Here is a 27879-nt window from a genome sequence, read left to right as displayed (position 1 = left end):
GGTTTCCCTGTGTACAGTGAAATATGCAAAGGTGGAATTTAGCGTACTTGATGAAACAGTGTGAATTTCCCCTCTGTTGCACTATCATGACATTGCCCATGTTGCCTGGTGCTGTTTTTGCTTTTCCTGCTTGCTGTAATGATAGTTCTGTAGCTTCTACTCCATGAGAGAGGCGCTTTCTGATTGCCCATGTCATGTCAGATCTGTAATTTATTTATCTTTATTAATCTCTGTCTCCCCCTCTAGACTGTAAGCTCACTGTAGGCAGGGAATGTGTATGTTTATTGTTAGATTGTACTCTCCCAAATGCTTAGTACCGTGCTCTGCACACAGTAAACGCTCAGTAATTACAATTGACTGACTGGCTGACTGGTCTATCTTCTGCTGCTCTCTTCCACTGGTCCACGCTTATGCCATGTTTCAGTTTACTGTAGGGTAGTTATTTGAGTATTCTGATGTCCATTCTCCTCCCCTGTGTCTACCCCAGTGCTTAGAACAGTGCTCTGCACCTAGTAAGTGCTTAAGAAATACCAACCTTATTAAAATATGGCCCACCTAGGGGAAGTGTGAGGTAATTCTTTTTCGCTAGGGTTATGAGGATCTGCAAGGTATTGTGGATTTATCATTTTTGAGAGCATATTATATTGCTTAAAGTGATTTCTAGAGCTCATCCAGTCTTCCACTTAGGTGAACTCCCATCCAGGCCGTGTTCCAGATCCATCCAAGGTCACCATCCAATCGGAAGTGACTGGGCTCCTTCGATCAGGAGAAGATATGCCAAATGAGAAAACAATGACAAGTAGTCAACTACATTGAATGTCTATATTAGGCACGTGCATGAATCAATATACTTTACAGAGGAATAACATGACCTTTGTACATCCCAAGCGCTTAGTACAGTGCTCTGCACATAGTAAGTGCTCAATAAATTCTATTGAATGAATGAATGAATACATGACCTTGAAGAAGGAGAAGCAGTGTGGAAAGAGGACCTGGGTTCTAATCCCAGCTCAGCCAGTTGCTTGTTGTGTGATCTTGGACAAGTCACTTAACTTCTGTGTGCCTCAGTTTCCTTAACTGTAAAATGGGGATGAAATCCCTGTTCTCTGTCTTAGACTGTGAACCCCATGTAGAACAAGGACTGTGTCTGTGTCTTACCTAACTTGTACTTTCCCCAGGGTTTAAAACAGTGTTAGGCACACATAAAGTACTTAAATACCATAAAAAAATTAAATAAATGTTTGAACCCAAAAGAAAAAAGGATGAGACATTTTTAAGGGAGGAAGAAGGCAGACGATGGTCCATAATGTAACAAGGAATAATGACGAATAATGTCCTCTCATTAGGAAATGGGTAAAGATATGAATCTAGATGTATGTTTATATAATGAATATGATGAATATATATAGAATTGTGAGCTTTTGAGTTGGTCAGAGTTGCTGAGATCAGTGGGTGAAAGCATTGCTATTCTGTATTAAGCTGTTCGTTTGAACTTAAGTAAAAAATATATTCACTGTTTAAAAGCATTTAACATGGTGAACATCACAATAAAATCCAATTTTCTCCCTAAATAGATAGCACAACAAAAGTACTGGGACTTAAGTACTATGAACTTCACTCCTGGTAGTTTTCCTGTACATATACTTTTATTGTAATCCAATTTTTGAAGAAAAAACACCCAAAGCAATCTGATCCTTTTTTATCTACTCCTGCCAGCTGAATTCCTATATGCTCCGAGATATACATTTATAATTTGGTCTCAGCTTCAGATAAAATTTCCATCTGATTTAGCTGCAGAAAGAGAGATGGTTGTTTTCTTCCCCTTGCTAATAGAGAACAAGATGAGCTGGGACTCTATATGGCCAAACTGAGAGAGAACAAACCATATTTAAGGTGGAGATTTTCCAGGACGATTTAATCGAGAAGAGATGGATTTTTCTTAACTCTGAACTCCAGAGGAATATATTACACATCCAAGTTTACCTTGTACCCATGATAGTAAAAGGCCACTTGGAGCCATCAGGCGATGTTTGTTTTTTTCTGCAGAAAGGCATCCTGACCATTTCTTTTTGTTTTCATGGTATTTCTTTAGTGCTTACTATGTACCAGGCACTGTCCCAAGTGCTGGGGTAAATACAAGGTAATCAGCTTGGACACAGTCCATGTCCCACTTGGGGCTCACAGTTATAGTTCCCATTTTATGGATGAGAGAACTGAGGCACAGAGAAGTGAAGTGATTTGCCCAAGGTCACCCAGCAGACAAGTGGTGGAGCTGGGATTAGAACCCAGGTCCCTTTGACTTCCAGGTCCATGCTTTATGCACTAGGCCACGCTGTTTCTCAGTTTCATTCAGTTTCAGATTTTTTCCCTAACTACCACTGGGGATTCATTTTCTCCTTGTTTTCCCTAATGGGTGGGAGACCCCAGTACAATAAATGATCTGTAAACTTGTTATGTGCAAGGAACATGTCTGCTAATTCTTCTGTAATCTCCCAAGTGCTTAGTACAGTGCTCTGCACGTATTAAGCCCTCAATGAATACCACTGATCGACTGATTGATTTCCAGGTATATATATTATTTTCATTACAGCGTTACCATGAAAGGCCTGTCATTATTTCTTCACATCCTTTAAAATGTACACTCATTTTGAAAGCAAAGAAGTGTAAAATCCAATTATGTTCAAGGATCAGCATGGCCTATTGCAAAGAGCACAGGAACGGGAGTCACTGGACCTGGGTTCTAATTCCAGGTCCATCACTTGCCTGCTGTGTGATCTTGGCCAAGTCACTTGCCTTCTCAGTGTCTCAGTCTCCTCACCTGTGAAATGGGACTTAAATAACTTCCCTCACCCCAAGAACTCTGCCTGACCTAATTGCAATGTATCTACCTCAGGGCTTAGCACAGTGCTTTCTTTGCACATTATTAATGCTAACAAATACCACAACAGTGATCATTATTTTTATTCATCATGATGAGCACAGGCAGAAAATGCAGCTGGAGAGTGGAAATTGCGGCCAAAAGTGATACCAGGAAGCAAAGGGATAAACTGAAAGATGCTGCATTGCATTTTGGGATGCCCAATCATTTTGGTGGGAAGCCAATTTCCATTTGTTTTTAGAGTAGACCGCTTTCTTAACACAGAGGTCTCTTTTAATCAGAAAACTGACTAAATGCTGTAGGATTGGCTTATATATCAAAGATGCTCCCCAGATATATAGGCAAAGCATTGGAATACCATTAAAAGATCAGCGCGACACACGATCGGATAAACGGTGTTTTTACTGCACATTGTGAGGGAAGTTTAGTTAATAACCTAAAAACTAGTGCCGTTTTAATGAGAAGTGAAATGCTAAACCATGGCCATTGAATCTCACTCTTTCTAAATGGGATTGTCCAGGCTTTGAATATAATGAACCAGTTGCTGAGAACAGAGGATAAATACTGAGGGAAACCTGTGTAGGCAGAGTTTATATGGGAAAATAATTGCTTTGTGGCTAAAATCTCTAACTGGATGCCAGGAATCAAAGAAAAAGATCCATAAAGAAACAGAGACTGCATATTAACATTTACCGGGAGAGGTTTAATGTACAGAGGGGAACCGGGTCTGCATACGGTGATGCATTTCTATATATGGGACAGGGTGATCCCTCCTGCAGAGTGAGCCCCAATTAAACAATAATTGCAAACAGAAATCTGGAAATGGCTTCTCCTGATGTTTTCAACTCCAATGGGGAGAGGCACAAGCAGCCGAGTGAAATCCTCTCTCTCCCACCTCCACTTCTTTGCATTGTCCAACGCTGTTATCTGCTCTACAGGGAACTTCCTGGCTCAGATGATTCCTTCCAAATCTCTTTGTTTATTTCCTAGCAGCCGATAGAAAAGGCTAGGATTTGATTCTTACCTCTTCTTGTTTCTCTGGGGGCAGAGGGAAGCGAAAGGAACAAGACTCCTCCTCCAAAAATCCTATCTCCTTCCAAGTTGTCAGTTTTATCAATAATAATATTAACAGCAATAACAATTGTATTTAACTCCTACTATATACCAAACATTATGCTAAACACTAGGATAGATGCAATGCAAACAGATTAGGCATAGTCCTTGTCCCACATGGGGCTCGCAGTCAGAAGGAGGGAAAAGAGAACAACATTTTCATCCCCATTTTGCAAATGAGAAAACTGAGAAACAGAGAACTAAAATGCCTTGCTCAAGGTCATGCAGCAGGCATGTGTTGGAGCCAGGCTTGGAATCCAGGTCTCCTAACTCCCGGGCCTGTTCTCTTTCCTCAATAACGCCATCCAGTACTCATCAACAACTACCAATAGATAGATCAATCTGTAAAAACGTCCCCCCACCCTTCTCTGGGGCAATCTATATGCAATCGTGTGATCCGATGAGGTCCTTGAATTGACTCACCTTCCAACCCAAATGACAAAACTCAAGAACACTTGTTTGAAAGGAGAGGTATAATCAAATAATTCACCCTAGTCCTCTCCAAGGGCAAACACGGAGAAGAGCTGAAATCAGCAGAAGTTCTGGGCTCTGTTACTGGGTTCCAACTGGAGGGAAATCAAAGATTACATTCCATGACCATGACCATGACATCTAAGATGGGACAGGTTTTATCACTGAAGAGGATTTGATGACAGTGTTCTCTCCAGCCAGGCAAATTATCAAGGGCCCAGCCCCTTAGGCGATACATACAGGGAGGAGACTTTTTAGAGTTGGGGTGCCAGTAGGAGGTGAGACAGAAGTGGCTCTTGGTAACCTCGAGAAGCAACGTGGCCACCCGGTAAACCCTTAATAAATATGACTGACTAATGGAAAGAGCACAGGCTTGGAGTCAGAGGACCTGGGTTCTAGTCCCAGCTCTGCCACTCATCGACTGTGTGACCTTGGACACGTCACTTCTCTATGCCTCAAGTCCCTCATCTGCAAAATGGGAATTCAAATGCTGTTCTCTCTCCCTCCTTAGACTGTGAACTCCATGTGGACCTGATTATCTTGTATCTACCCCAGGACTTAATACAGAAATTGATACATAGTGAGTGCTTAATAAATGCCACAGTTATTATTAATTATTGTTAACAAGATACTGCTGCTCTGAAGCTCTTCCTGGGGCAAGCAGGCCCTAGTGCCCTCTGAGTTCATTTTACTGTGGATAGTCTGCACTTACAGATGTTCCCTTCATCATGTCCCTTGGTCACGTCATTGCTTTCAGAATGAGAGTCTCTTCTTTGGGCTTGGTTTCTTTTACTGTTCTGTAAAGAATAAGTCCCACCATCTCAGGGACTTTACCAGTCAGGTTTCACAGGGCAATGGTCACAGGCTGGCATAGTGCTCCTTTCAGAATTGCCATTATTCATAATCACCATCGTTCCTAATCACCCCATGCACCACAACGTTACAAAATCGCCTCCTCTCGGGTGGAATCCACACTCCCCCAGGAGAAAAACGGAAAGAAAAATGTTTCCTCTTCTCACAGGAGATTAAAGAAGTCTGAATCAAGGAAGCCCGTTGAAATCTAACCCCGGCCAGTCGACTAGCCCTTACCGCCGGAATGAGTTGTCGTCCTTTGAAATTCTGGTCTGGCTCCCTACCACTGGCCTCCCTTCTAAAGCTTCTCTGTTTTGTTTCAGCTGGCAGGGTTCATCTACGCCTGTTATGTTGTGAAATGTATTACTGAAGAAGAGGACAGCTGTAAGTATTAAAGTTCTATTTTATTTCTTTTGAGTTAAAAGCATCTTTTTGGATGCCACCTACCTAGCCGATCTGTTTCCTCTGACATTATCCCAAATACATCATTAGATGGGAGATAAGCCTTTTTTGTCCCCATAGAGCTAACAAGCTTTCATGCTGAAGAAAAACATTGTATCGCACATTTCAAAAATTGAAGTCTTCAGTTCATTGAATGATATTTAAAGCTATCTCCTTTCTACCACTTTTTTTTTTTAATTTGTTGTTTTGAAAAGACACCAAAACCTTATAAGAAGACAACCAGTTTTCATTTTCTAAGCTGGCCTTTTCCCATCATCAAATAGGTGGCCTCATCTGGGTATTATGAGTCCTAACAACTCTATGAAAAAGTCTTACAAGCTCTTTTTCAGATCTTTGTGGAGACTTATTTTAAAGAACCCCTAACCCATAGAGTTTTTGTCAGTTTGTGGGGCTGCCTGGGTGAGAAGGGTTTGATGAAAGCTGCTTTCTGTGTTTCTGATGGCTTATTGGAGTGGAGAGTCACTCATAATACAAGGGTCAGAGATGGGCATCGTTTTGTGACTTCCAATCATTCTGATCTTGACTGAGGGGAAAAACAGAACCCATGTTTGTTTCATGTTCTACAGTAATTGGGAAAGAAAAATGAAACAACTCAGCATTCGCCTCCTCTTCACCCTTCTGGTCATTCTGATCTTTAAAATATAATGTGCACTGATAGCAATATAGCCCACCAGGGAGGTCAGCTTGAAGATACTCTATTAGAAGAGTATCAAAGCTCTTGGGTGCTTTCGTTGTTGTGGTTGTTGTTTTCTTCTTGTTTTTAGCGGGTGCAAAATGTATCCAAACCCCTAGAGCGCTTCAACTTTAAATATGACTGAATAGACACAAAAGCTGAAGGTTGGGAACTGTGTGGTTTTCTCACCATCAAAAGATGAGTCTCAAATGAAAGGTTAAAGACAAAGGAAATACATCTCCGCACTGCAGATGTTAAACGTGGACTGTCTTCCTATGGGAAGCTATGCAGCTGAAAATTTCAGCAGGTTCAAGGAGGATTTGGCTAAGCCTTTCATTAATGGGTCACTAAAGAAATCTACAAGGAAGAGTTACGGATGTTAGTCCATTATTATCCATGAGGCTGGATGTTCAAAAGGGCGACTGTCGCGTGATTCTTCCAAACAACCTGGGCTGGGTAGTTCCTGATCGGACTCACTGATGGAATTGTTTTTATTCTTATTTTAGAAGGGCCTGTGACATTTTCTGCTGAGTGCTGTGTGTTTAGGATGATGATTAGATCACTTCAATATGGCTATCATGGGTTGAGTAGACAAGGCCGCCATATTGCAAAATTCCATAAATATAATCTGTTTGCCTGATTATGAAATAATTAGGGATAAGGAAGATGGGGGACATGCCTGTCCCCTCCACATTTTGAGCGTCTGCTCCAAATTGCTGGGTCTCTTTATAGCACTTACCCATAGGTCTAAATGATAGTATTTTAAGTGAAAAGTACAGAGCATTAATTCTCTAGTTGTGTGGATGACTTAAAACAACAAAAAGGCAAAAATAGGAGAGTGGCTTAGGACCCCCATCCCACCATGAGAAGCAGCATGGCCTAGTGCATAGAGCACAACCCCGGGAGATAGAAGAAGGACCTGGAGTCTAAACCTGGTTCCGCCACTTGACTGCTTTGTTCCCTTAGTCAAGTCACTTCACTTTTCTATGCCTCAGTTAACTCATCTGTAAAATGAAAATTAAGACTGTGAGGTCCAAGTGGGAGATGGGAGTGGGAGTTTGTAACCTCATTGGCTTGTATCTACTGTAGTGCTTAGTACAGTGTTTGGCAGATGGTAAGCGCTTAACATGGGCAGGGAATGTGTCAGTTGTTATTTTGTACTCCCCTAAGTGCTTAGTTCAGTGTTTTGCACACAGTAATAATCATAATAATTATGGTATTTGTTAAGGGCTTGCTATGTGCCAGGCACTGTACTAAGACCTGGGTGAATACAAGCAAGTCAGGTTGGACACAGTCCCAGTCCCACGTGGGGCTCACAATCTTAATCCCCATATTCTAGATGAGGTAACTGAGGCCAGAAAAGTGAAGAGACTTACCCAAGGTCACCCAGCAGACAAGTGGCAGAGTCAGCATTAGAACCCATGACCTCCTGACACCTAGGCCTGGGCATTATGGCGTAAGCACCTAATAAATATGACTGAATGAATGAATCAATGAATGAACAAATACCACATTAAAAAGCAAAATTGGTAGAGAGAGACATGACTGGACCTCGAGCTGTGTCCTGTGGGGACCAAAGGAAAGGAGAACTCAGCAGAGAAGAAAGTTCAGAATTAGTGGAAACCTAAAAGAATCTTCCATGGAAAGCTCACCAAATAGATCATCTGAAGTTGCTAATTGACTCTATTCTCATTCTGAGCAGAAAGGAGTTGGTTGCTCTATTTTTTTCAAGAAAGAGTCTGTGTCTCATGGAGAAAATGATATTTTTCCTGGGCTTTTCTGCCAGTGTTATCTTGGCATCCCGCCTGCTCTAGTGCTTTAAGGTCGGCTGGAGGAACTCTCCATTGTATCGTCTGCCTCTTGGATTTCCACTCTGACCTCCCGTCACCTTCTGCATCCCCTTGACTCCTTTTCTTTTTACCTTCTTCTGGGTAGGCAGTGAAATGTGTTTGGATTTCCACTCTGATGTTGCTCTCCTGCTCCAAGAGGCTCTTCTTCTATCACTTTCCCCTCGGCCGTTGCGGTCAGCATCTGTTCCCAGCTCCAACAGTATGCCTATATACCCTGGAAAGACAAAGTACCTGATAGTCTATTTCATTAGCATCATTAGCTGAAGCGATTAAAAAGAAACCATGCAACTGTCAGCAGAGCTCAGTACTTTATGGCAGAGGGGAAAAGTTGTAAACTTGCCCAACTCTACATACTTCCCCGATTTCTTTTACCTTTCCTGTTGTTTAATCTTTGAAAAGGTCTCTCAGCTGACACCCCCTCCTCTAAAGATAATTCCACCTTCTTGGGAAAATCCTGGTAGTCTGTGAGAACTCTGGGAGGTCATTAATAAAATAATGTTTTAGAATTCGGGCCAGGTCACAGTGGAATGCTGGGCACGAAAACAAGCCTCCACCCTACAGGGTCACAAATGCACAAGTCTTGTGCTCTGTTTCCCATAAAAGAGTGTCTGGGAATGGTCAGTTTCTGTTTGGTGCAGGAGGAAGAGTGTTTGGTGATGCGGGCTCAGGGCAGTTCTTTATCACAGGTATTATTATCCAACCTCCTCCCTTTGATGACCTCTTTTTTATGGTATTTGTTAATCACTTACTATGTGCCAGGCACTGTACTAAGTGCTGGGGTAGATACAAGCTAATCAGGTTGGATCCAGTCCACGTCCCACATGGGGCTCACAGACTTAATCCCCGCTTTACCGATGAGGTAAGTGAGGCACAGAGAAGTGAAGTGACTAGCCCAAAGTCACACAGTAGACAAGTGGCAGAGTTGGGATTAGAACCCAGGACCGTACTCTTTTCACTAGGCCAAGCTGCTTCTCCGATTAAATGATGCAGAAACACATCAAGGAAGAATTAAATGTCAAAACTAATCCATTTCCCGCTGCTATCCCCAGTGTGGCAGTAGCCAAGTGTCCAGTTTTCTAAACATAAAGAGGCCAAGCTCCCTGCTCCACTACTACTCTGTGCTCCCTCAAAGAGGTGAGGGGTCTGGGGCACCATGGTGATGGACTACATTATTCCTTTGGGGGGAGAAAGATGGCCAAGAGCTCCTAAAATATAACAATAATAATAATGGTATTTGTTAAGTGCTAACTATGTGCCAGGCACTGAACTAAGCACCGGGGTGGATACAAGCAAATCGGGTTGGACACAGTCCCTGTTCCATGTGGGGCTTACAGTCTCAATCCCCATTTTACTGATGAGGTAACTGAGGCCCAGTGAAATTAAGTGACTCGCCCAAGGTCACACAACACACAGGTGGCAGAAGTGGGATTACAACCCGAAACCTCGTGATTCCCAGGCCCGTGCTCTATCCACTAGGCCATGCTGCTCATGGCCTAGTGGAAAGAGAACAAGTCTAGGAGCCAGTCCCAGCTCTGACACTCGCCTTCTGTTGAACCTGGGGCATGGCATGGTGGCTAGAGCGCAGGCCGTAGAGTTAGAAGGTAATAGGTTCTAATCCTGACTCTGTCACTTGTCTGCTGTATGGCATTGGACAAGTCACGTTGCTTCTCTGGGCCTCAGTTATCTGTAAAATGGAGAATAAGACTGCGAACCCCATTAAGGACGGGGACTCCTTCCAACCCGATTTCCTTATACCCACCCCAGCGCTTAGTACAGTGTCTGGCACATGGTAAGTGCTTAACAATACCAGAAGTATTATTATTATTATCTCTCAGTTTCCTTATCCATATAATGGAGAATCAATTTCTACTATCCCTCCCACTTAGACTGTGATCCCCATGTGGGACAGGGACTGGGGATGACCATATTTTCTTGTACCTACCCCAGTGCTTAGTATAGTAATATATTTACGTTGTCAAAAAGGCTTTTGACAAGGCTCCACCCTTTTAAAACATTGAGTTGCCATGGGATTGGAGGAAATATTCTGTTTCAGAGAAAAATGTGATCACAAGGAACACCGAGGGCCAGGATCCATGTTTGATTTCCACCATGGATTCTTTTCCAGGGCTTAGTACAGTGCTTGGCGCCTAGTAAGTGCTTCACAAATCTCACAATCATGATGAAATGATCCAGCCTTGAAAACAGAAGCCTCCAGCTGTGTACCCACTTTGAACGTCCCCTCCCTCTCCACGATCATGAATTCATTCATTCCTTCAATCCTATTTATTGAACGCTTACTCTGTGCCGAACTAGGCGACTGGGGGAATACAATACAACAATAAACAAACACAATCCCTGCCCACAACGAGCTTGAAGATTCTTCACAAGGATGAAGGTCCCGCGGGACCCTATTAGGAATATACTTCATATAATTTTCATTTATTTATAGTAATGTCTGTCTCCTCCTCTTGAGTGTAAGCTCATTAGTACAGTGCTCTGCACACAGTAAGCACCCAATCAATACAACTGACTGACTGACAGACAATACTTTACCTTCTTCAGAAGTGGCCATGTAGCCGTGACCTTTGCTTCCTTTCTTTGTAGTAGTAAAGTAGTAAAGGTATTTATTAAGCATTTACTGTATGTGGAGTACTGTATTAAGCCCTAGTAAAGAACCCATAGGTAAGAAGCATCATGGGTTAGTGGAAAGAGCTTGGGAATCAGAGGCTCGGGTTCTCATTCCCACTCGGCCGCTTGCCTGCTGTGTGACCTTAGGCAAGTCACTTAACTTCTCTGTGCCTCAGCTACCTCATCTGTAAAATGGGGATTAAAACTATGAGCCCCGTGAGGCAACCTGAATTCCTTGTATCTACCCCAGCACTTAGAACAGTGCTTGGCACATAGTAAGTGCTTAACAAATATCATCATTATTATTATTATTATTATTAATAATAAACCAAACATGGTCCCTCTTACCTCATCTGTAAAATGGGGATTAAGACTGACAGCCCCCGTGGGACGACCCTATTACCTTGTATCTATCCCAGTGCTTAGAACAGTGCTTGGCACATAGTAAGCGTTTAAGAAATATTATAATTATTATTATTAATAAACCAAACATGGTCCCTGGCCCTCGAGGGGTCCCTTTAGAAGCAGCATGGCTCAGTGGAAAAAACCCGGGCTTGGGAGTCAGAGGTCATGGGTTCGAATGCCGGCTCCAATGCTTGTCAGCTGTGTGACTGTGGGCAAGTCACTTCACTTCTCTGTGCCTCAGTTACCTCATCTGTAAAATGGGGATGAAGACTGTGAGCCTCACGTGGGACAACCTGATTACCCTGTATCTACCCCAGGGCTTAGAACAGTGCTCTGCACATAGTAAGCGCTTAACAAATACCAACATTATAATTTCTCTCTGAAGCAGAACATTTCCTCCAATCCCATGGTAACTCAATCTTTTAAAAGGGTGGACTCTTGTCAGAAACTTTTGGCAATATAAATCACATCTCCCGATTCCCCTCCAAACATTCATTCATTCATTCAAACATATTTATTGAGCACTTACTTTATGCGGAGCACTATACTAAGCGCTTGTGAGAGTGCAGTACAATAAACAGACACATTCCCTATCCGTAGCGAGCTTTTATTCTGGGGACGGAAGAAATAGACATTAATATAAATAAATAAATTACAGCTATGGACATAAGTGTTGTGGATCTGGGAGGGGGATTGAATGAAAGGAGCAAGCCAGGGTGATGCAGAAGGGAGTGGGAGAAGAGGAAAGGGGAGGTTTAGTCAGGGAAGGCTTCTTGGAGGAGATGAGATAGAGGTCCAGGAGAGCAACTGTCATAAGGTTCCTCCAAGAGTTTGGTGGCTACAGTTAGAAACAGAAACCTGGGCTGGATGGACCGTGGGGGACCATCATTTCTGATCTTCTCTACTCTCGGGCAGCGAAACTTAATCGTTTCCCTCCTCATCTTAGATTCAGAAATGAGGATTCTCATTAGGCTTGTCCTAGAGCCAGTTCTGGGAGCAGGGCCCAGGACATCCACAAGTGCCCACTGATAGAACTCCTGATAATCAGAAAGCTTCAGAAGAACAAAACAGCGCAAATCTTGCATGCCATTTAGAGGCTCTCTCCAAACATTCACCGGGAAGCTTGAGCATTGTGTGGTGAGGGGTGAAAAAGAAACAAACTTAAATCTCCAAGGAGGCACAGTTTGTTTAAATAATAGTAAGTAATTAGGCTGAAGACAAAATCAGCGATGGCATTTTATAATTACAATTAATTTAAAGGTTAATTTCCTTTGGTGCTAAAATCTTATTTAAAACATTTACCAGGAAAGGAAAGTAGGATGTTACTATCAAGATGCATAGAGTGCTTCTGGGAATCTGTGCCTATTATCGCTCGAAAATTAGGTTAGGCTCAAAGTGGGAATTTCAATTCATTTTCGTCTATAATAGATGGCGGTCAGGGCTGTGAGTCAGAAGGGTTGGGTGAGGGGGTGGGCAGTGTAAGATTTGCATTTTCTTTGTTTGTGGAACTCACTGCAAATGTTTTCAACAAAAGGCCCCGTTTTATACATGAACAATCCTGACACAGAAAGAAAATTGGTTATGGATTGCTGCCTTCGTAACTAATGAAGTTGATGTTTAAGGAATTCCCACAGGCTGAGCCGGGGTATGAAACATTCACGCGCGTCGTCAAAATCAAGGGAAACGGAGAGAGGGGGTGGGGGGAGAAAAGGGCATTTCTCCCAGCTTCCTACATGGTCATTCCCTTTCCCCCTTCCTCACCCTCTCCTGGAACACCCGTCAAAATCTCCTTTGGGTATTGCCTTGCTTGAAGGGTCAAAAACGCCTAAATAGCGCACTGCTTGGAGGGATGATATTTCCATTTCGGCAGCTCATCTCGATGGATGCTTGTTTGAAAGAATCAAGGCCCGATAGTCGAAGCCGGCAGAAGTAGTTGCTTTGCATTCATTTTGTTTTCATTCATCACAACGTGGCTGAATCCTCTTAAGTGAAACAGCTCTTCAAATAAGCACTCTGAAACACTGAATCACCCCCGCTTAGTCTGGGGATTCATCTCGCCAACAGATCCAAATGAACAAGTGCAGGGGATGGGAGGGGGAGGGAGAGACTATCACACTGTCATTACCCCTTTTAAAGGAACCTTTCCTCGAATAACCCTGTCATCTCAATAGCCTTTTCCAAGCTCTGAAGAACAAATTCCTTTTCTGCGTTCTCAGATTAGCAGCAGAAATGGGTGTAGTGACCCCCAAGGGTATTAGTTTTTAAAGTCGCCGTTTGCCCATCTGCCGGATGTAAAAGCCAGGACCCTGGAGTCGGGGTGCCTACATTTTCGATGACACTGGACCGCATTATGATTCTGTCCGTCGCCAAACTCCCATGTCTATCCGGTGCACCCACACAGAAGGAATACCAGGGGCGCGTACATTTCATCTTGGTATTTCTCTAAGAATGTAACCTGAGCCGTGTTAGCCCATCTTAATTCAGACTGATGCATTTAGATAGACTGTGGGGTTTGGATCCATCTCCTGGGATTCCAGTGGAGAATTCACATTCATGACTACTAACTTAACTGGCTGGCGTATCACAAATGCTCCCTCCAATTTCAGCTGAAAGCCATTGTCACACATAATTGAAGGCAATTTCAGCTGGGGAACACAGTCTGTTGAATTTTGAAACCACTCAGATGTTGCCGCCTGGCAACTTTAGCCACCAGACAGAAAACCCTTTTACTGAAAGAAGATTCGATGTTTTGGGGATTAAGCTATACCCCGTTCAGCCACCTCCCAAGCCTAGTTTGAGTGTTGTTCCTTAGCCTCCGGAAGCCTAAGGGGTTTAGAAACTCCCTGGCCAAAATGGAGGCAGTTGGCCTGGTGGAAGGATGATGAAGCCGGGAGTCGAGGAAATACATTCTAGTTCCAGCTCTTCCACCCCCCCCCCACTTTCCGACCTTGGGCGGGTCATTTACTTGCCTGGGGTCTCAGTTTCCTCATCTGAAAAATGAATATAAGAAAACTTACTTCTACTTCACAAGGAGAAGCATGTGGCCTAATGGAAAGAGTTTGGGCCTGGGAGTCAGAGGTTCTGGGTTCTAATCTCAGCTCTGCCACTTGTCTGTTGTGTGACTTTGGGTAAGTCACTTCACTTTTCTGTGCCTCAGTTCTTCATCTGTAAAATGGGGATTAAGACTGTGAGCCCCATGTGGGACATAGACTGTGTGCAACCCGATTATCTTATATCTATGCCAGTGCTTAGTACAGTGACTGGCATGTAGTAAGTACTTAACAAATACCATAAAAAAAGAGGTTGTGAGGACAAAATGAGATTAAATTATGTATATGCACTTTGGAAAAATACCAGCACTCTCCAAATTCCAGATAAAACCTAGGAAAATGGGATCCAAATTTTGCTTTGCAGTTCCCCCCACCACTTCCATAAGCTTCCCTGAGCCCCTTGATTTGTCTATCGTCACCTGGGACTCGTTTACCTAACGGCTTATAAAATTCACCATTTCTGTACGAGTTCCCTTCACTTTAAGGTTAGTGTTGAGGCTGGGCAAAAGGATTTCTCTGGACTTTTTCAAGGGAGCAAGCAGCAGCAGCTTTTATTTCCGTGACCGGACACGCTCAGAGCACGTTGGGAGCAGGTGCCCTGGTTGGCGGGACGAAGGGCGGTAGTTACTGGATGCTTTGTTTGATAGCGGTGGATGGGGTCTGAGAGCTAGAAGCAGCAGTGTTTATCTATCTAGAAGCAGCGTGGCCTACAGGATAGAGCATGGTCCTGGGAATCAGAAGGACCTGGGTTCTCATCCCGTCTCTGCCGCTTTTTACTGTGTGACCTTGGGCAAGTCACTTCTCTGTGTCTCAGTTACCTCATCGGTAAAATGGGAATAAAGACTGTGAGCCCCCTATGGGAGAGGGAATGTGTCCAACCCAATTTGCTTGTATCTACCCCTGCACTTAGTACAGTGTCTGGCACATATTAAGCACTTAACAAATACCACAGTTACTATTATTATTATTATCTCCCGGCCCAGCACCTACAGAGTGTGTCAAGTGCAGGTGACTTCTGAGGCAAGAGGGAAGGCAGTAGTTATCAAAAAAGAGACAGCCCACCTACCCCGTCCTGAACTCAATTCAACATGATTGTGTGTGTTTTCTACAAAGATGAACTGTGAAGCCCATAAAAGTGGGTCACATCAAAAACTGGCCACTTTAATTGGACCACAAAATCCTACTGATTTATACCTGTTACTGACCACCTTCTAGCCCAATCCCAAGTGGCTAAGATGGACAGATTTTACATCATAATTATGTACCTATGGATGTATATTATTTGGGACATAGGTATGTCTCGTCTCAGGTAGACTACATGGCACTTGAGAGCAAGAACCACATATTTTCTCCCCAGACTGCACGACCAGGAACCCAGCCAAATGCCTAGCAGCGGCTGAGGCTGTAGAAGTTGAGGATGACCCTTGCCCCAGCTAATATTTCCAACCTCCCTCCTGGACTATGACCAAACTCTTTCCTTTCCATCTGACCTCTCCCTCTAGACTCTAAGCTCATTGTAGGCAGGGAATGTGTCCATTTATTATTGTACTGTACTCTCCCAAGTGCTTAGTACAGTGCTTTGCACACCATAATTGCTCAATTCATACAACTGAATAAATATGATTGAAGTTTCCACCTGGGAAATTGAGATTTCTGCGCAACCCTCCTTTTGCTCTGAGTTTGTAGCTCCACTGCCTTTGTTGTCTCCTACCATGTATTTGCCTTAGCTTCAGAATAAGAAAAGCAGTGTCATCCTGGGCCAGAACGATGGTCCGTCCAATTGCATATTTTGTCTCCAGTGTTGGCAAGAAAGGACACTTGAAGGAATCTTTATCTAGAATCTTATCTAAATCTCTATCGAGTCTTCTAACAGCTCCAACCTTTCCCTGCAGTGACTGTAATTATTGCCGGGGCCAAGTGTGTAGAGTGCCCTTTTACAGATTGCAGATGAAACCTGCCAAAGCTTTTCCCGCTCAATCTCCCGACTCTCCCTACCATGACATTCCAACAGGCCATCTTAGCACTAAAACATATTATGTATTAATGTGTTCACTTGTGTCTTCCATTTGCACCTTTTCTCTCACTCTTATATTACTCAATATCTGTCGACTGTTTCTCTCATTAAATAGTAATCATTAATTGCCTGGAACTCCCTCCCTCCTCATATCTGACACACCATTACTCTCCCTCCGTTCAAAGCCCTATTGAAGGCACATCTCCTCCAAGAGGAGCCCTCCTTTCCTCTTAGCCCACCCCCTTCTACATCACCCTGACTTGCTCCCTTTATCATCCCTGTCCCAGCCCCACAGCACTCGTGTACATATCTGTAATGTTTTAAAATAATTTCTTTATATTTTATTAATGTAGTAGTGGTATTTATTAAAATCACCGAGTGCAGTGCACTGTACTAAGTGTTTGGGAAATGAAACAGAACAACAAACTCCTTACCACAGGCTTTAAACCACTCACTCGCCTTGCCCCGTCCAACGTTACTTCCCTGATTTCCTTCTGCAACTCACCCCGCATGCTTAGCTCCTCTAATGCCAACCTACTCACTGTACCTCCATCTCGTCTATCTCTCCGTTGACCCTTTGTCCACACTTTGCCTCTGGCCTGGAACCCCCCCCCCCCCCCAATCCCCTTTATATGTGACAGATGGTCTCTCTTCCCACCTTCAAAGCTTAATAAAAGCACATCTCTTCCAAGAGAACTTTTTTTTAAAAAAATGGTATTTGTTAAATACCAGTGTGTCAAATAATAATAAGTTGGTATTTGTTAAGCGCTTACTATGTGCAAAGCACTATTCTAAGCGCTGGGGGATACAAGGTGATCAGGTTGTCCCACGTGAGGCTCACAGTTTTCATCCCGATTTCACAGATGAGGGAACTGAGGCCCAGAGAAATGAAGTGACTTGCCCACAGTCACAGAGCTGACAAGTGGCAGAGCCGGGATCCGAACCCGTGACCTCGGGCTCCCAATCCCGGGTTCTTTCCACTGAGCCATGCTGCTTCTCTAATACTCTTCTAAGCGCAGGGGTAGATACAAGTGAATTAGATTGGACACAGTCTTCCCTGACTTCTCCAACTAAGCCCTCATTTTCTCTTCTCTCACTCCCTTCTGCGGGAGACCAATGGAAAGGCTTATACGATAGTCCAATTGTGATATGATGAGGCAAGAGCACGGGTTTGGAAGTCAGAGGCAGTGGGTTCTAATCCCGGCTCCGCCACTTGTCTGCTGTGTGACCTTGGGCAAGTGACTTAAATTCTCTGTGCCTCAGTTACCTCATCTGGAAAATAGGGATGGAGACTGTGAGTCGCACATGGGACAACTTGATCACTTTCTATCTACCTCAGTGTTTAGAACAGTGAATGGTACATAGTAAGTGCTTAACAAATACCATAACAACAATAATAATAATAATTTATTATTATTAATAAACTAGGGTAATAGCTCATGTCTCCCTACTCTTCACAAACCTCCGGGGACTGCCCATCCACCTCCATATCAAACCTAAACTCCCTATCAACGGCTTTAGAGTATTCAGTCAGCTCCTCCCCTCCTACCTTGCCTTACCAATCTCCTACTACAACCCAGCCCATCCACTTAACTCCTCTAATGCCAATTTACTTGCTGTACCTTGATCTCATCTATCTCAATCCATCAGTCACATATAGAGAGTTAACCGACCTTTTGACCTCATCCTTCCTCTAGCCTGTGACTCCCTCCCCTTTCAAAGCTGACAAATCACCACTCTCCCCACCTTCAAAACCATCCTAAAGTCGCATCTCTCTCTAGACGGTAAATTCCTGGTGGGTAGGGAACATGTATACCAGTTCTGTTGTATTTTCTTCTTCCAAGTACTTAGTACAGTGCTCTGCGCACAGGAAACATTCAGTAAATATCATCGTTTGATCTCTTTCACTTAGATCTGTGCACCGTAAGCACTTGATATCCATCCCACCCTCAGCCCCATGACATTTAACTATATATCCTTTTACTCTGCTTAGTGGAAAGAGCACGGGGTTGGGAGTCAGAGGTCATTAGTTCTAATCCTGGCTCCGCCACTTGTCAGCTCTGTGACTTTGTGTAAGTCACTTAACTTCACTGTGCCTCAGTTACCTCATCTGTAAAGTGGAGATTAAAGACTGTGAGCCCCATGTAGGACCACCTTATTGCCTTGTATCTACCTCAGCGATTAGAACGGTGCTTGACATATAGTAAGCACTTAACAAATACCATCGTTCGTATTTCCCCTATCGGTAATTCATTTCAATGCCTGCCTTCCATGCTAGACTGTAAACTCCTTGTGGGCAGGAATCGTGTCCCCCAACTTTACTGGAGTGTACTTTCCCAAACAATTATCACACAGAGCTCCGCACACAGTAAGTGCTCAATTAATGCCATTGATTTATCAAGTGATTGGTTGATTGGAGGCTGATGAGGAAAGGGCAGGTCTTTGAAACATTTTAGAACATAAATCATCAGGTTCAGGCAGTGGATTGACTGTGCGAGGAGCATGATATAAGCTCATGAATTCCAGTCACAGAGAAAATGGGGGAGAGGAGAGAAGAAGAGGTGAGGGGAGGGGAGAGGAGGAAAGACGTAGGGTACTTTATGCTCTGGAGGTGTTCAGCCAATATGGTTGATATTGATACCGCAGAAGTTCCAAGCAGCCATCCCATAACCTCAAGAACATCTTTTCATTCCCAATTTTACTCCTACTGTGATGTCTAGATGCTTGAGCCAATTCCAGGGCCTCAGACAACTGCTGTCCCGTCTGAATCAGAGAGACCGACCAGCCTATTCTCCGAGTCTGTCCAGGACAGGAAACAACATTTCCAACTTATAGAGTGAAGCCATCTCCTCCCTTGTTCGCTCTCAAATCATTAAATCCAAAAGGCGACAGAGTCGCTTTAGGGCATCTGCTTCTTGTGTCTCTTATTAAAGGAACATTCCAGTTATTGGCACAGGAGATGGGGGAAGCCGAGAGGAAGGATCTCGAGTGGGTGTGTCTGTGGGGTGTCAGGGGTGGAGGCGGTATGTGATTATGAGGCCGAGCACAATGATGGGCCTTGTCTGATAAAAGTCAGGGAGAAACTTTGAAAGAAATCCGGCACGGCCCACAGACCTCCGCAGATGTGTCTGATGAATGAGATTGGCGACAGAAGCATCTGCGCTGATTTGGCTAATAAGCTACATTTTATTCGCCGCGCGTCTCGGCTGCCAGGAGCCCATCAGCTTCATGACACTGGCAGCGACCTTCCAGGCGGAGCCAGGATGAAATGTCCAGAAGACAGGGCTGCATTCTCCATGCTTGGAAGAGAGGGGACGGGGGCAACCAGCCCAGAGTCTGCCGGGACCCTTCAGGACAGTCTGGCCTCTTCAGATGCAGCCCGGTCCATCGAGCGTCTGCCTCCGGGAGCCCAGAGAGACTCCTGGCCCGCTCCCTCTGAGAATCCCTAAGTCTGGACGGAGCTCACTTATAACGTTACTACTTTTCTCTTGACAAGCTAGATGTGGGTAAGGACTCTCGACGCGCTTCCCTGCCGAGATAATAGATTTACGTTTGTTTCCTTTGCCTACACGGATTCCTTTCTTTCTACAAATCCGGCTCCCGAAAACTCTTCGGCGGGGCTTTCTAGAGACCTGCCACAGCAAACAGCCGTGGACGGGGATCACCTGGGCCTCCCAAGGAGAGGGTCTTTTACCTGTCACTCCGTCACTGTGCCCAGAAGCATAATTTCCCGGGGCAATTGTGTCACAGTCAACACACATCAAAATCCCGAGTTTGGGGTTTTCTGAATTTGAATGGAAAAGAAGCTCTCCCTAGGAAATACTTCTGAATAAAGAATAGTCAGAAGGTAATTCGGAGTACTTGGTAATTTCTTGTCTCCACTATTATTAATTTTGTTCAAATAATAAGGATTAAAACAGATATGGCACTTTGCTGATATAAACTAATTATTCTTCTCAATACCTCTTTCAGGGAGGTAATTATGCGTAGGCCCACTTTTCAGGTTGGGAAACTAAGGCATACAGAAAAATGAATTTTTAACCCTCACCAAATAATAATAATAATAATGTTGGTATTTGTTAAGCGCTTACTGTGTGCAGAGCACTGTTCTAGGCGCTGGGGTAGATACAGGGTAATCAGGTTGTCCCATGTGAGGCTCACAGTCTTAATCCCCAGTGAGATTGATACCATGATTAAGTCACTCCTTATAGAGAAATAAGAAATGCATCACCAACCTGCCCGTCAAAACAAATACCAGCTGGGTGCCTTTAAGTCTGTATCGTGGCATGGTGGTGGGAAGCAAGGATTGAAGAAGAGATCTAGACTAAATCTCTGCCTATACACTAAAAATTTCTGTGCCAAGCTAAATGCAGTATGGCCTAATGAAAAGAGCCGGGCCTGGGAGTCAGGGCTCCTGGAATCTAATGCCACCATTTTCCTGATATGGCACCTTGGGCAAATCACTTCACCTCTCAGCGCTTCAGTTTCCTCATCTATAAAATGAGGAATAAAATACCTGTTTTCCCTCCTTCTTAGATAGTGAGCTCCTTGGGGGACAGGAGTTGTGTCCAACCTGATTACCACATACCAGCGCTTAGAACAGTGCTCGGCACATAGTAAGCGCTTAGCAAATACCAACATTATTATACCTAACTATGTGCACCAAGCACATAGAAAGACAATCAATGCCATCTTCATTGTTCATATATGGGAAGGGAATCTTGGAGAAATGATCTCAGCTCTTCAGGATACCAGTGGAGCTCAGGTGTAATGTAAACAAGCAGCCAAGTTGCCCCGCAAAGAGGAAAGCTAAATCAGGACCTAACAGCGAAACTACCAAAATCTTCTTTTCTGTGTGTGTGTATTTGTTAAGCACTTACTATGTGCCAGGCACTGTACTAAGCTCTGGGGTAGTTACAAAGTAATCAGGTTGGACACAGTCCCTGTCCTACATGGGGCTCACAGTCTTAATCCCCATTTTGCAGATGAGGTAACTGAGGCCCAGAGAAGTGAAGTGACTTACCCAAGGTCACCCAGCAGACAAGTGGCAGAACCGGGATTAAAACACAAATCCTTTTGACTTCCAGGCCCACGCTGCTTCCCAATCTTCACTCCAGAATTAAATGGACCCCTTCAGTGTCTGCATAGACTTTTCCTTGAGGCGTTAATCACCGGATAAACAGCCCACAGTTTCCAAGATGCTTCCATCATCTCTGTCTTCCCCCAACAAACAACTATCAAGGAAGCTTGTTACCATTCTCCACAAGCCAGATCTTGGCTCTTAGCCTGAAGGCTTCTGGGCATGTGACAAAGGTATCTACTCTCTCCTAGATTCACATTTTGACATTCTGATTTGGGCCATCTGCCAGCTCCCCAGGCTGGTAGACCCAGAGAAGTCTGAGGGCCAGCATTCCAGGGCCCCTCTTGGAGTCTTCCCCAACTTTATAATAATAATAATAATTATGGTATTTGCTAAGTGCTTACTAAGTGCCAAGCACTGTACTAAGAGCTGGGGTAGATTCAAGCAAATTGGGTTGAATACAGTTCCCGTCCCACATGGGGCTCACAGTCTTAATCCCCATTTCACGGAAGAAGAAACTGAGGTCCAGAGAAGTTAAGTGACCTGCCCAAGGTCACAAAGCAGCAGACAAGGGGTGGAGCTGGGATTAGAACCCAGGTCCTTATGACTCCCAGGCCCATGTTCTAGCCACTAGGTCATGCTACTTCTGAAAACAGAAAGAATCTGTCCACAACAGTAGGCCTGCAATCTGATGGATTCTGCTTTTGGATGCCTAAGGATGTTCATTAAAATAACTACCAGGGGAACAACAGGAATAAATTGAAGTCACCAGTTGGAACAAGTCCCCATTCCTAAAAGAGGGAAACAGAGTTGCCAAATAATTCCTTTCTTATTGCATTCAGAAAGCTGAAAAGCAGGATTAGAATACCGTTATGGTAGAAATCCAGGAAGTTAAAACACCATTTGCAGTCTTTAAGATGATCATCCAAGAACTGTAGTTTGCAGATGGCAGTGGTCTCAAATTACACCTACAAGCACAGGTACCAAAGACAACAGTGCAACCACCTTGAAGAAGGCCAAAATCAGGATTCAGTGCTCTCCATAAAACAGTCAATCATCTTCATCGTGATCAACAGCATTGGAGGATATACAGTTAGTTTCACCAGAAAAGCAGATTTGAAAGTAGTCATAAAATTATACTACCTTAACAAGACGCTGATGAGAATTGCCTTGATAAATATCAAAGAGGAGACTGATATTTAGATGTTGAGAAGCAGCATGGCCTAATGGAAGGCCTCCCTTGTAGACTGTGAGCCTGGTGTGGGCAGGGATTGTCTTTCTTTATTACTGAATTGTACTTTCCAAGAGCTTAGTATAGTGCTCTGCACACACTAAGTGCTCAATAAATATGATTGAATGAAGGAACACAGACCTGGGAGTCAGAGGATCTGGGTTCCCTGACTAAGCCCTCTTCTTTTCTTCCATTCCCTTCTGCGTCGCCCTGACTTGCTCCCTTTATTCATCCCCACCTCCCAGCCCCACAACACTTATGTACACATCTGTCATTTGTTTTTATTAATGTCTGTCTCCCCCATTAGACTGTAAGCTCTTTGTGGGCAGGGAATGTGTCTGTTATATTGTTAAATTGTACTCTCCCAAGCACTTAGTATGGTGCTATGCACACAGTAAGTGCTCAATAATTTACGATTGATTGATTGGCTGACTGACTAATCCTGCTTCTGTCGCTTGCCTCTTGTGGGACCTGGGAAAAGTTGCTGAACTCTGTGCCTCAGTTTCCTCATCTGTAAAATGGGGATGAAATATCTGTTCTCCCTCCCCTTAATTCTCTGAGTCCCAGGGGGGACAGGGTCTCTGAATGAGCTGAATCTCCCCCAGCACTTAGTAGTACTTGAGAAATGCTGGAGTTATTATTACTGTAAGTTTACCCTGTCCTTTTGAAATCTTCACCAATGAAGCTCTGACCCCCATTCATTCTTTTGTCTGATGGCATCTGTGAAGCACATACTATGTTCCAGTCACTATATCAAGCCCTGGGGTAGCCCAAGCCAATCAGATTGGACATAGTCCTGGTTCTACATGCGGCTCAAGATCTTAATCCCCATTGAACAGTTGAGGTGACTTAGGTCCAGAGAAGTGTACTGACTTGCTCTAGGTCACCCAGCGGACAAGTTGTGGAGCCAGGAATCGGCCCCAAGTCCTTCTCACTCCCAGGCCTCTTTTCTATTCACTCAACCACACTGTTTCTCACATGCTTCATCAGTTGGTTCCTCCGAGTTTGTTGTTTGTTTGTTTTTGATGCCTCTGACTGAGGCAGAATCCTGGGCTGGCATGGACACTGGATCTGATCCAACTGGGGGTTGTTGTGTGGTCTTGTGAGCAGGAGAAGGGAGAAGGAGAGAGAGAATAAAGAAGAGAGGGGAAGAGGAAGGCAAGTGCTTAGAACAGTGCTCAAGGGTTTATTATAGTCCCTCGCATACAGAGAGTGCTCCATAAATCCCATTGAGGGGAAGAGGTAAGTTAACCAAGATTCAATCTTTGGAATTTTGGGTCTATAATCTCTCCTAGATGTTCAAGCTACCTATGTCTAAATAAGAGATATGTCTAATCTCTTTCCCGCTCAGCTTCTCATTTAACGGGAGGCCCATAGATGTACTATAACCCACTGATTTTAAAGTACTATCATCTTGGGCCCATTATCATCATGCAATCATCACCTCACCACAGCAATCTAGGAGAAAATGGACTGAAAGAGGGATGAAAGAAAAATGTCTGTTAGATGCAACAGTACTGAGAATAATGAGAAAGGGTCAGAAGAAAGACACAAAAGATAAACGTATATTTAAATGTTGTAAAATGTAACTGTACTCCATTCCAAACTTTCAGAGATGTCATTTTTCTACTGAGGAGGGCATACAATATAAACCGAGAAGCAACTAGTCTCATTTTGCAATAGAGTTAGTTCAGAGACTGCCTTCGGCAGTGTGGTGATTCCTACGTGAGGGCTCTCAGTTGGATGAGTGTCTTTATGTCTGGGACTCACAAAGAAAGAGCCCATCTGCTGCGCACATCATCATAGAGGCTGGTCCCAAATGCTGAGACTGCCTTCACTATCAAAATGAAGAGCTGGACACGTGATCATTGCGGGAAGCAGCATGGCCTACTGGAAAGAGCACGGGCTTGGGAGGAAGAAGGCCTCCGTTCTAATCCCGACTCTTCCAATTGCTTGCTGTGTGACCTTGGTGAAAACGCTTCACTTCTCTGTGCCTCCGTTCTGCAGTTCTCCCTCCTACTTAGAGTGTGAGCCCCAAGCAGGGCAGGGATTGGGTCTTAACTGATTAACCTGTATCTACCCCAGCACTTAGAACAGTGTTTGAGACACAGTAAGTGCTTAACAAATACCGTTTGAAAAAAAGTGCATTTTGGGTTTTAGCAAAACATGTTTTCAGTCAGATTTATAAATGTGGAACTCAGATTCCTAATTAATATCTACATGGTGGAATAATAGAGGCCATGTGCAAGCAAGGAGGACACAACAAACATTTTAGCATTCCAGGGAATAATATTTTTTATAGTATTTTTCAAGCATTTACTATTTGTCTCGCACTTTACTAAGCACTGGGGTAGTCAATCAGCCAATCAATTGTGTTTATTGAGCACTTACTGTGTGCTGAGAACTGTACTAAATACTTGGGAGAGTACAATATAACATATTGTAACATACTGTAACATTAATAATAATATAGTTATATTGTGTATAAATATATATATATATATATGGGGGAAGCAGCGTGGCTCAGTGGAAAGAGCCTGGGCTTAGGAGTCAGAGGTCACAGGTTCGAATGCCGGCTCTGCCACTTATCAGCTGTGTGACTGTGGGCAAGTAACGTCACTTCTCTGGGCTTCAGTTACCTCATCTGTAAAATGGGGATTAAGACTGTGAGCCGCACGTGGGACAACCTGATTACCCTGTATCTACCCCAGCGCTTAGAACAGTGCTCTGCACATAGTAAGCGCTTAACAAATACCAACATTATTATATAATGTTGTATATAGTATATAGATAGTATATAGATAGTATATATATAGTATAGTATATACAGTATATAGATACAAGATGCAAGGATATACATAGGGCTCACATGCTAAGAGGAAAAAAAGGTATCAAATTCCCATTTTGCCGATGAGGCACAGAGAAGTGACTTTCATTCATTCATTCATTCCTTCAATCGTGTTTATTGAGCGCTTACTTTTTGCAGAGTATTGTACTAAGCGATGGAATGTACAATTCGGCAACAAATAGAAACAATCCCTGCCCAACAATGGGCTCATAGTCTAAAAGGGAGAGACAGGCAGCAACACAAAACAGGTAGTCAAGCATCAATACAATCAAGGTAAATAGAATCATAGATATATATATATATATATATATATATATATCATTAATAAAATAAATGGAGTAATAAATAATATATTCAAATATACACAAGTGTTGTGGGGAGGGGAAGGGGTAGAGCAGAAGGAGGGAGTAGGGGAAATGAGGAGGGGAAGAAGGGAGGAGGGAAAAGGAGGGCTCAGTCTGGGAAGGCCTCCTGGAGGAGGTGCGCTCTCAGTAGGAAGAGAGTTAGTTTGACAGATGTGAGGAGGGAGGGCATTCCAGGTCAGAGGTAGGACGTGGGCCAGGGGTGGACCCCGGGACAGTGGGCACGAGGCCCATTGAGGAGGTGAGCGGCAGATGAGTGGAGTGTTCAGGGTGGGCTGCAGAAGGAGAGAAGGGAGGTGAGGTAGGAGGGGGCCGGGTGAGGGAGAGCTTCGAAGCCAAGAGTGACTTGCCCAAGGTCTCACAGCAGATACACAGCAGAGCCGAGATTAGAACCCCGCTCCTCTGACTTCCAGTTCTGTGCTCTTTCCACGAGGGCAGGCTGCTTCCCTAAGCCCAGTCAGCACAGAGTTGTGTAACAGTGGGTTGATGAAAGGTAACAGTAACAGACAGGCAAACCTGGCATGGGCAGTGTGGAAGAGGCAGTATTCTAGGCATAAGGAGTCCTCGGGGCAGGCTCCAAGACAACAATGGGCCCGACGAGAAGCCAGTGAATCACCATGAGGAAATATATTATGAAATAGATTGGTGGCTGGAGGTCAGTCTTCTCCGCTACCTCTGTAGGTACGAATGAGCTCCCGCTGACATGTTCAAAGACAAAGGTGTCAAATGCGAAAGCGTAAAAAATGTCAATCCTAGGCCAGAGTAATGGTCCAACCGGATGGATGTTCAGTCGCTGATAGGGACAGGAAGAAGCTTGGAGAAAATGTGATGGTTGTCCTTCCTGACATCCACATTGATGTTTAGGAATGGGTCATCTAACATCGCAACTTTCCACCTTTACATCTTCATTTTCCCTTTAGTAACTCATTGTAGGTCCCTTGTCCATAATGGATTCAACCCTTTCTTCAACCCACTGCTATTTTGGCCGCACACAGCTCCTTGCAGCAACAAATCCCGTTGTTTATCCATCTGGGGAAGCAACATGGCCTAGTGGTTAGAGCACAGGCCTGATAGTCAGAAGGACCTGGGTTCTACTTCTGGCTCCACTACTTGCCTGCTGTTTGACCTTGTGGAAGTTACTACACTTCTCTAACCTGATTAGCTTCTATCTACCCCAGAGCTTAGAATAGTGCTTGACACATAGTAATCACTTAAATACATTTGTTATCATTATTATCTCCTCCCAAGAGAGTATAAAGACTTCTTTTTTTTCTTGTTAGAACCTTCTCCCCTTAAACTTTCATGGATTTGGCGAACAACATTCCATCCTGACCATTTCCTCCATGATTTTATAGACACCGTGGGCATGATTTGGGGCCATTCTATTGGCCACGGATATGAGAAATATTTTTCCATTTACTCAGGGGTAAGGGGATGACAGAATTTTGATGCCTGACCCTATGTTCTTTCCACAAGACCACATTCTATCTCTAAAAACAACAACATGGTATTTGTTAACGCCTTATCTTAGTATGTACCAGGCACTGTACTAAGCTCTGGTGTAGATACAAGCAAATTGGATTGAACACAGTTCCTTTCTCATGTGGGCCTCACAGTCTCCATCCCCATTTTACAGATGAGGTAACTGAGGCCTGGGGAACTTGCTTAAGGTCATACTGCAGACAAGTGGCAGTGCCAGGATTAGAACTCTCCAGTTTCTGCCCCATCGAAATGTCATTCTAGTGAGGAGCGAGGTGATCGAGGTGGCTGATCAGGATTGTCTCACTCGCCCCGTAGGACATCTGTTTTCCCCCAAATTTTTCCCATCCAGTTGTCAGCTAACAAGAACTAGGGACTGCTGGTAGAGGCAGCCTCCCAGAGAAGCCTTCTTAGGATTCCTCCCAGGATACCCCAAGATTGTTTACGATATAGACTGGTGCAGACTTCTGCTGCTTGAAAGAG

At 44.0% G+C, this 27879-nt stretch overlaps 1 protein-coding gene and 1 long non-coding RNA gene across 2 annotated transcripts in view; one reads left to right on the top strand and one right to left on the bottom strand.

Annotated features, from left to right (window-relative positions):
• NKAIN2 (sodium/potassium transporting ATPase interacting 2) overlaps positions 1 to 27879 on the top strand; it is a 1127517-nt gene that overhangs the window by 1082935 nt on the left and 16703 nt on the right. Inside the window, exon 5 of the mRNA XM_029058747.1 lies at positions 5638 to 5698. Within this exon, the coding sequence (XP_028914580.1) occupies positions 5638 to 5698 (61 nt within the window). The remainder of the gene's footprint in view (positions 1 to 5637; positions 5699 to 27879) is intronic.
• LOC120638229 lies at positions 7976 to 8769 on the bottom strand. Its single transcript, XR_005659781.1, has 2 exons — positions 8672 to 8769; positions 7976 to 8513 (listed from the first exon to the last, which is right to left on the bottom strand). It is a non-coding gene; the product is annotated as an uncharacterized LOC120638229 (long non-coding RNA).

This window comes from Ornithorhynchus anatinus, chromosome 2 (genome assembly GCF_004115215.2).
Source record: "Ornithorhynchus anatinus isolate Pmale09 chromosome 2, mOrnAna1.pri.v4, whole genome shotgun sequence".
Taxonomy (NCBI): Eukaryota; Metazoa; Chordata; class Mammalia; order Monotremata; family Ornithorhynchidae; genus Ornithorhynchus; species Ornithorhynchus anatinus.
The sequence above is the reverse complement of the archived record's forward strand: the minus strand, read 5'-3'. Positions and strand labels throughout refer to the sequence as shown.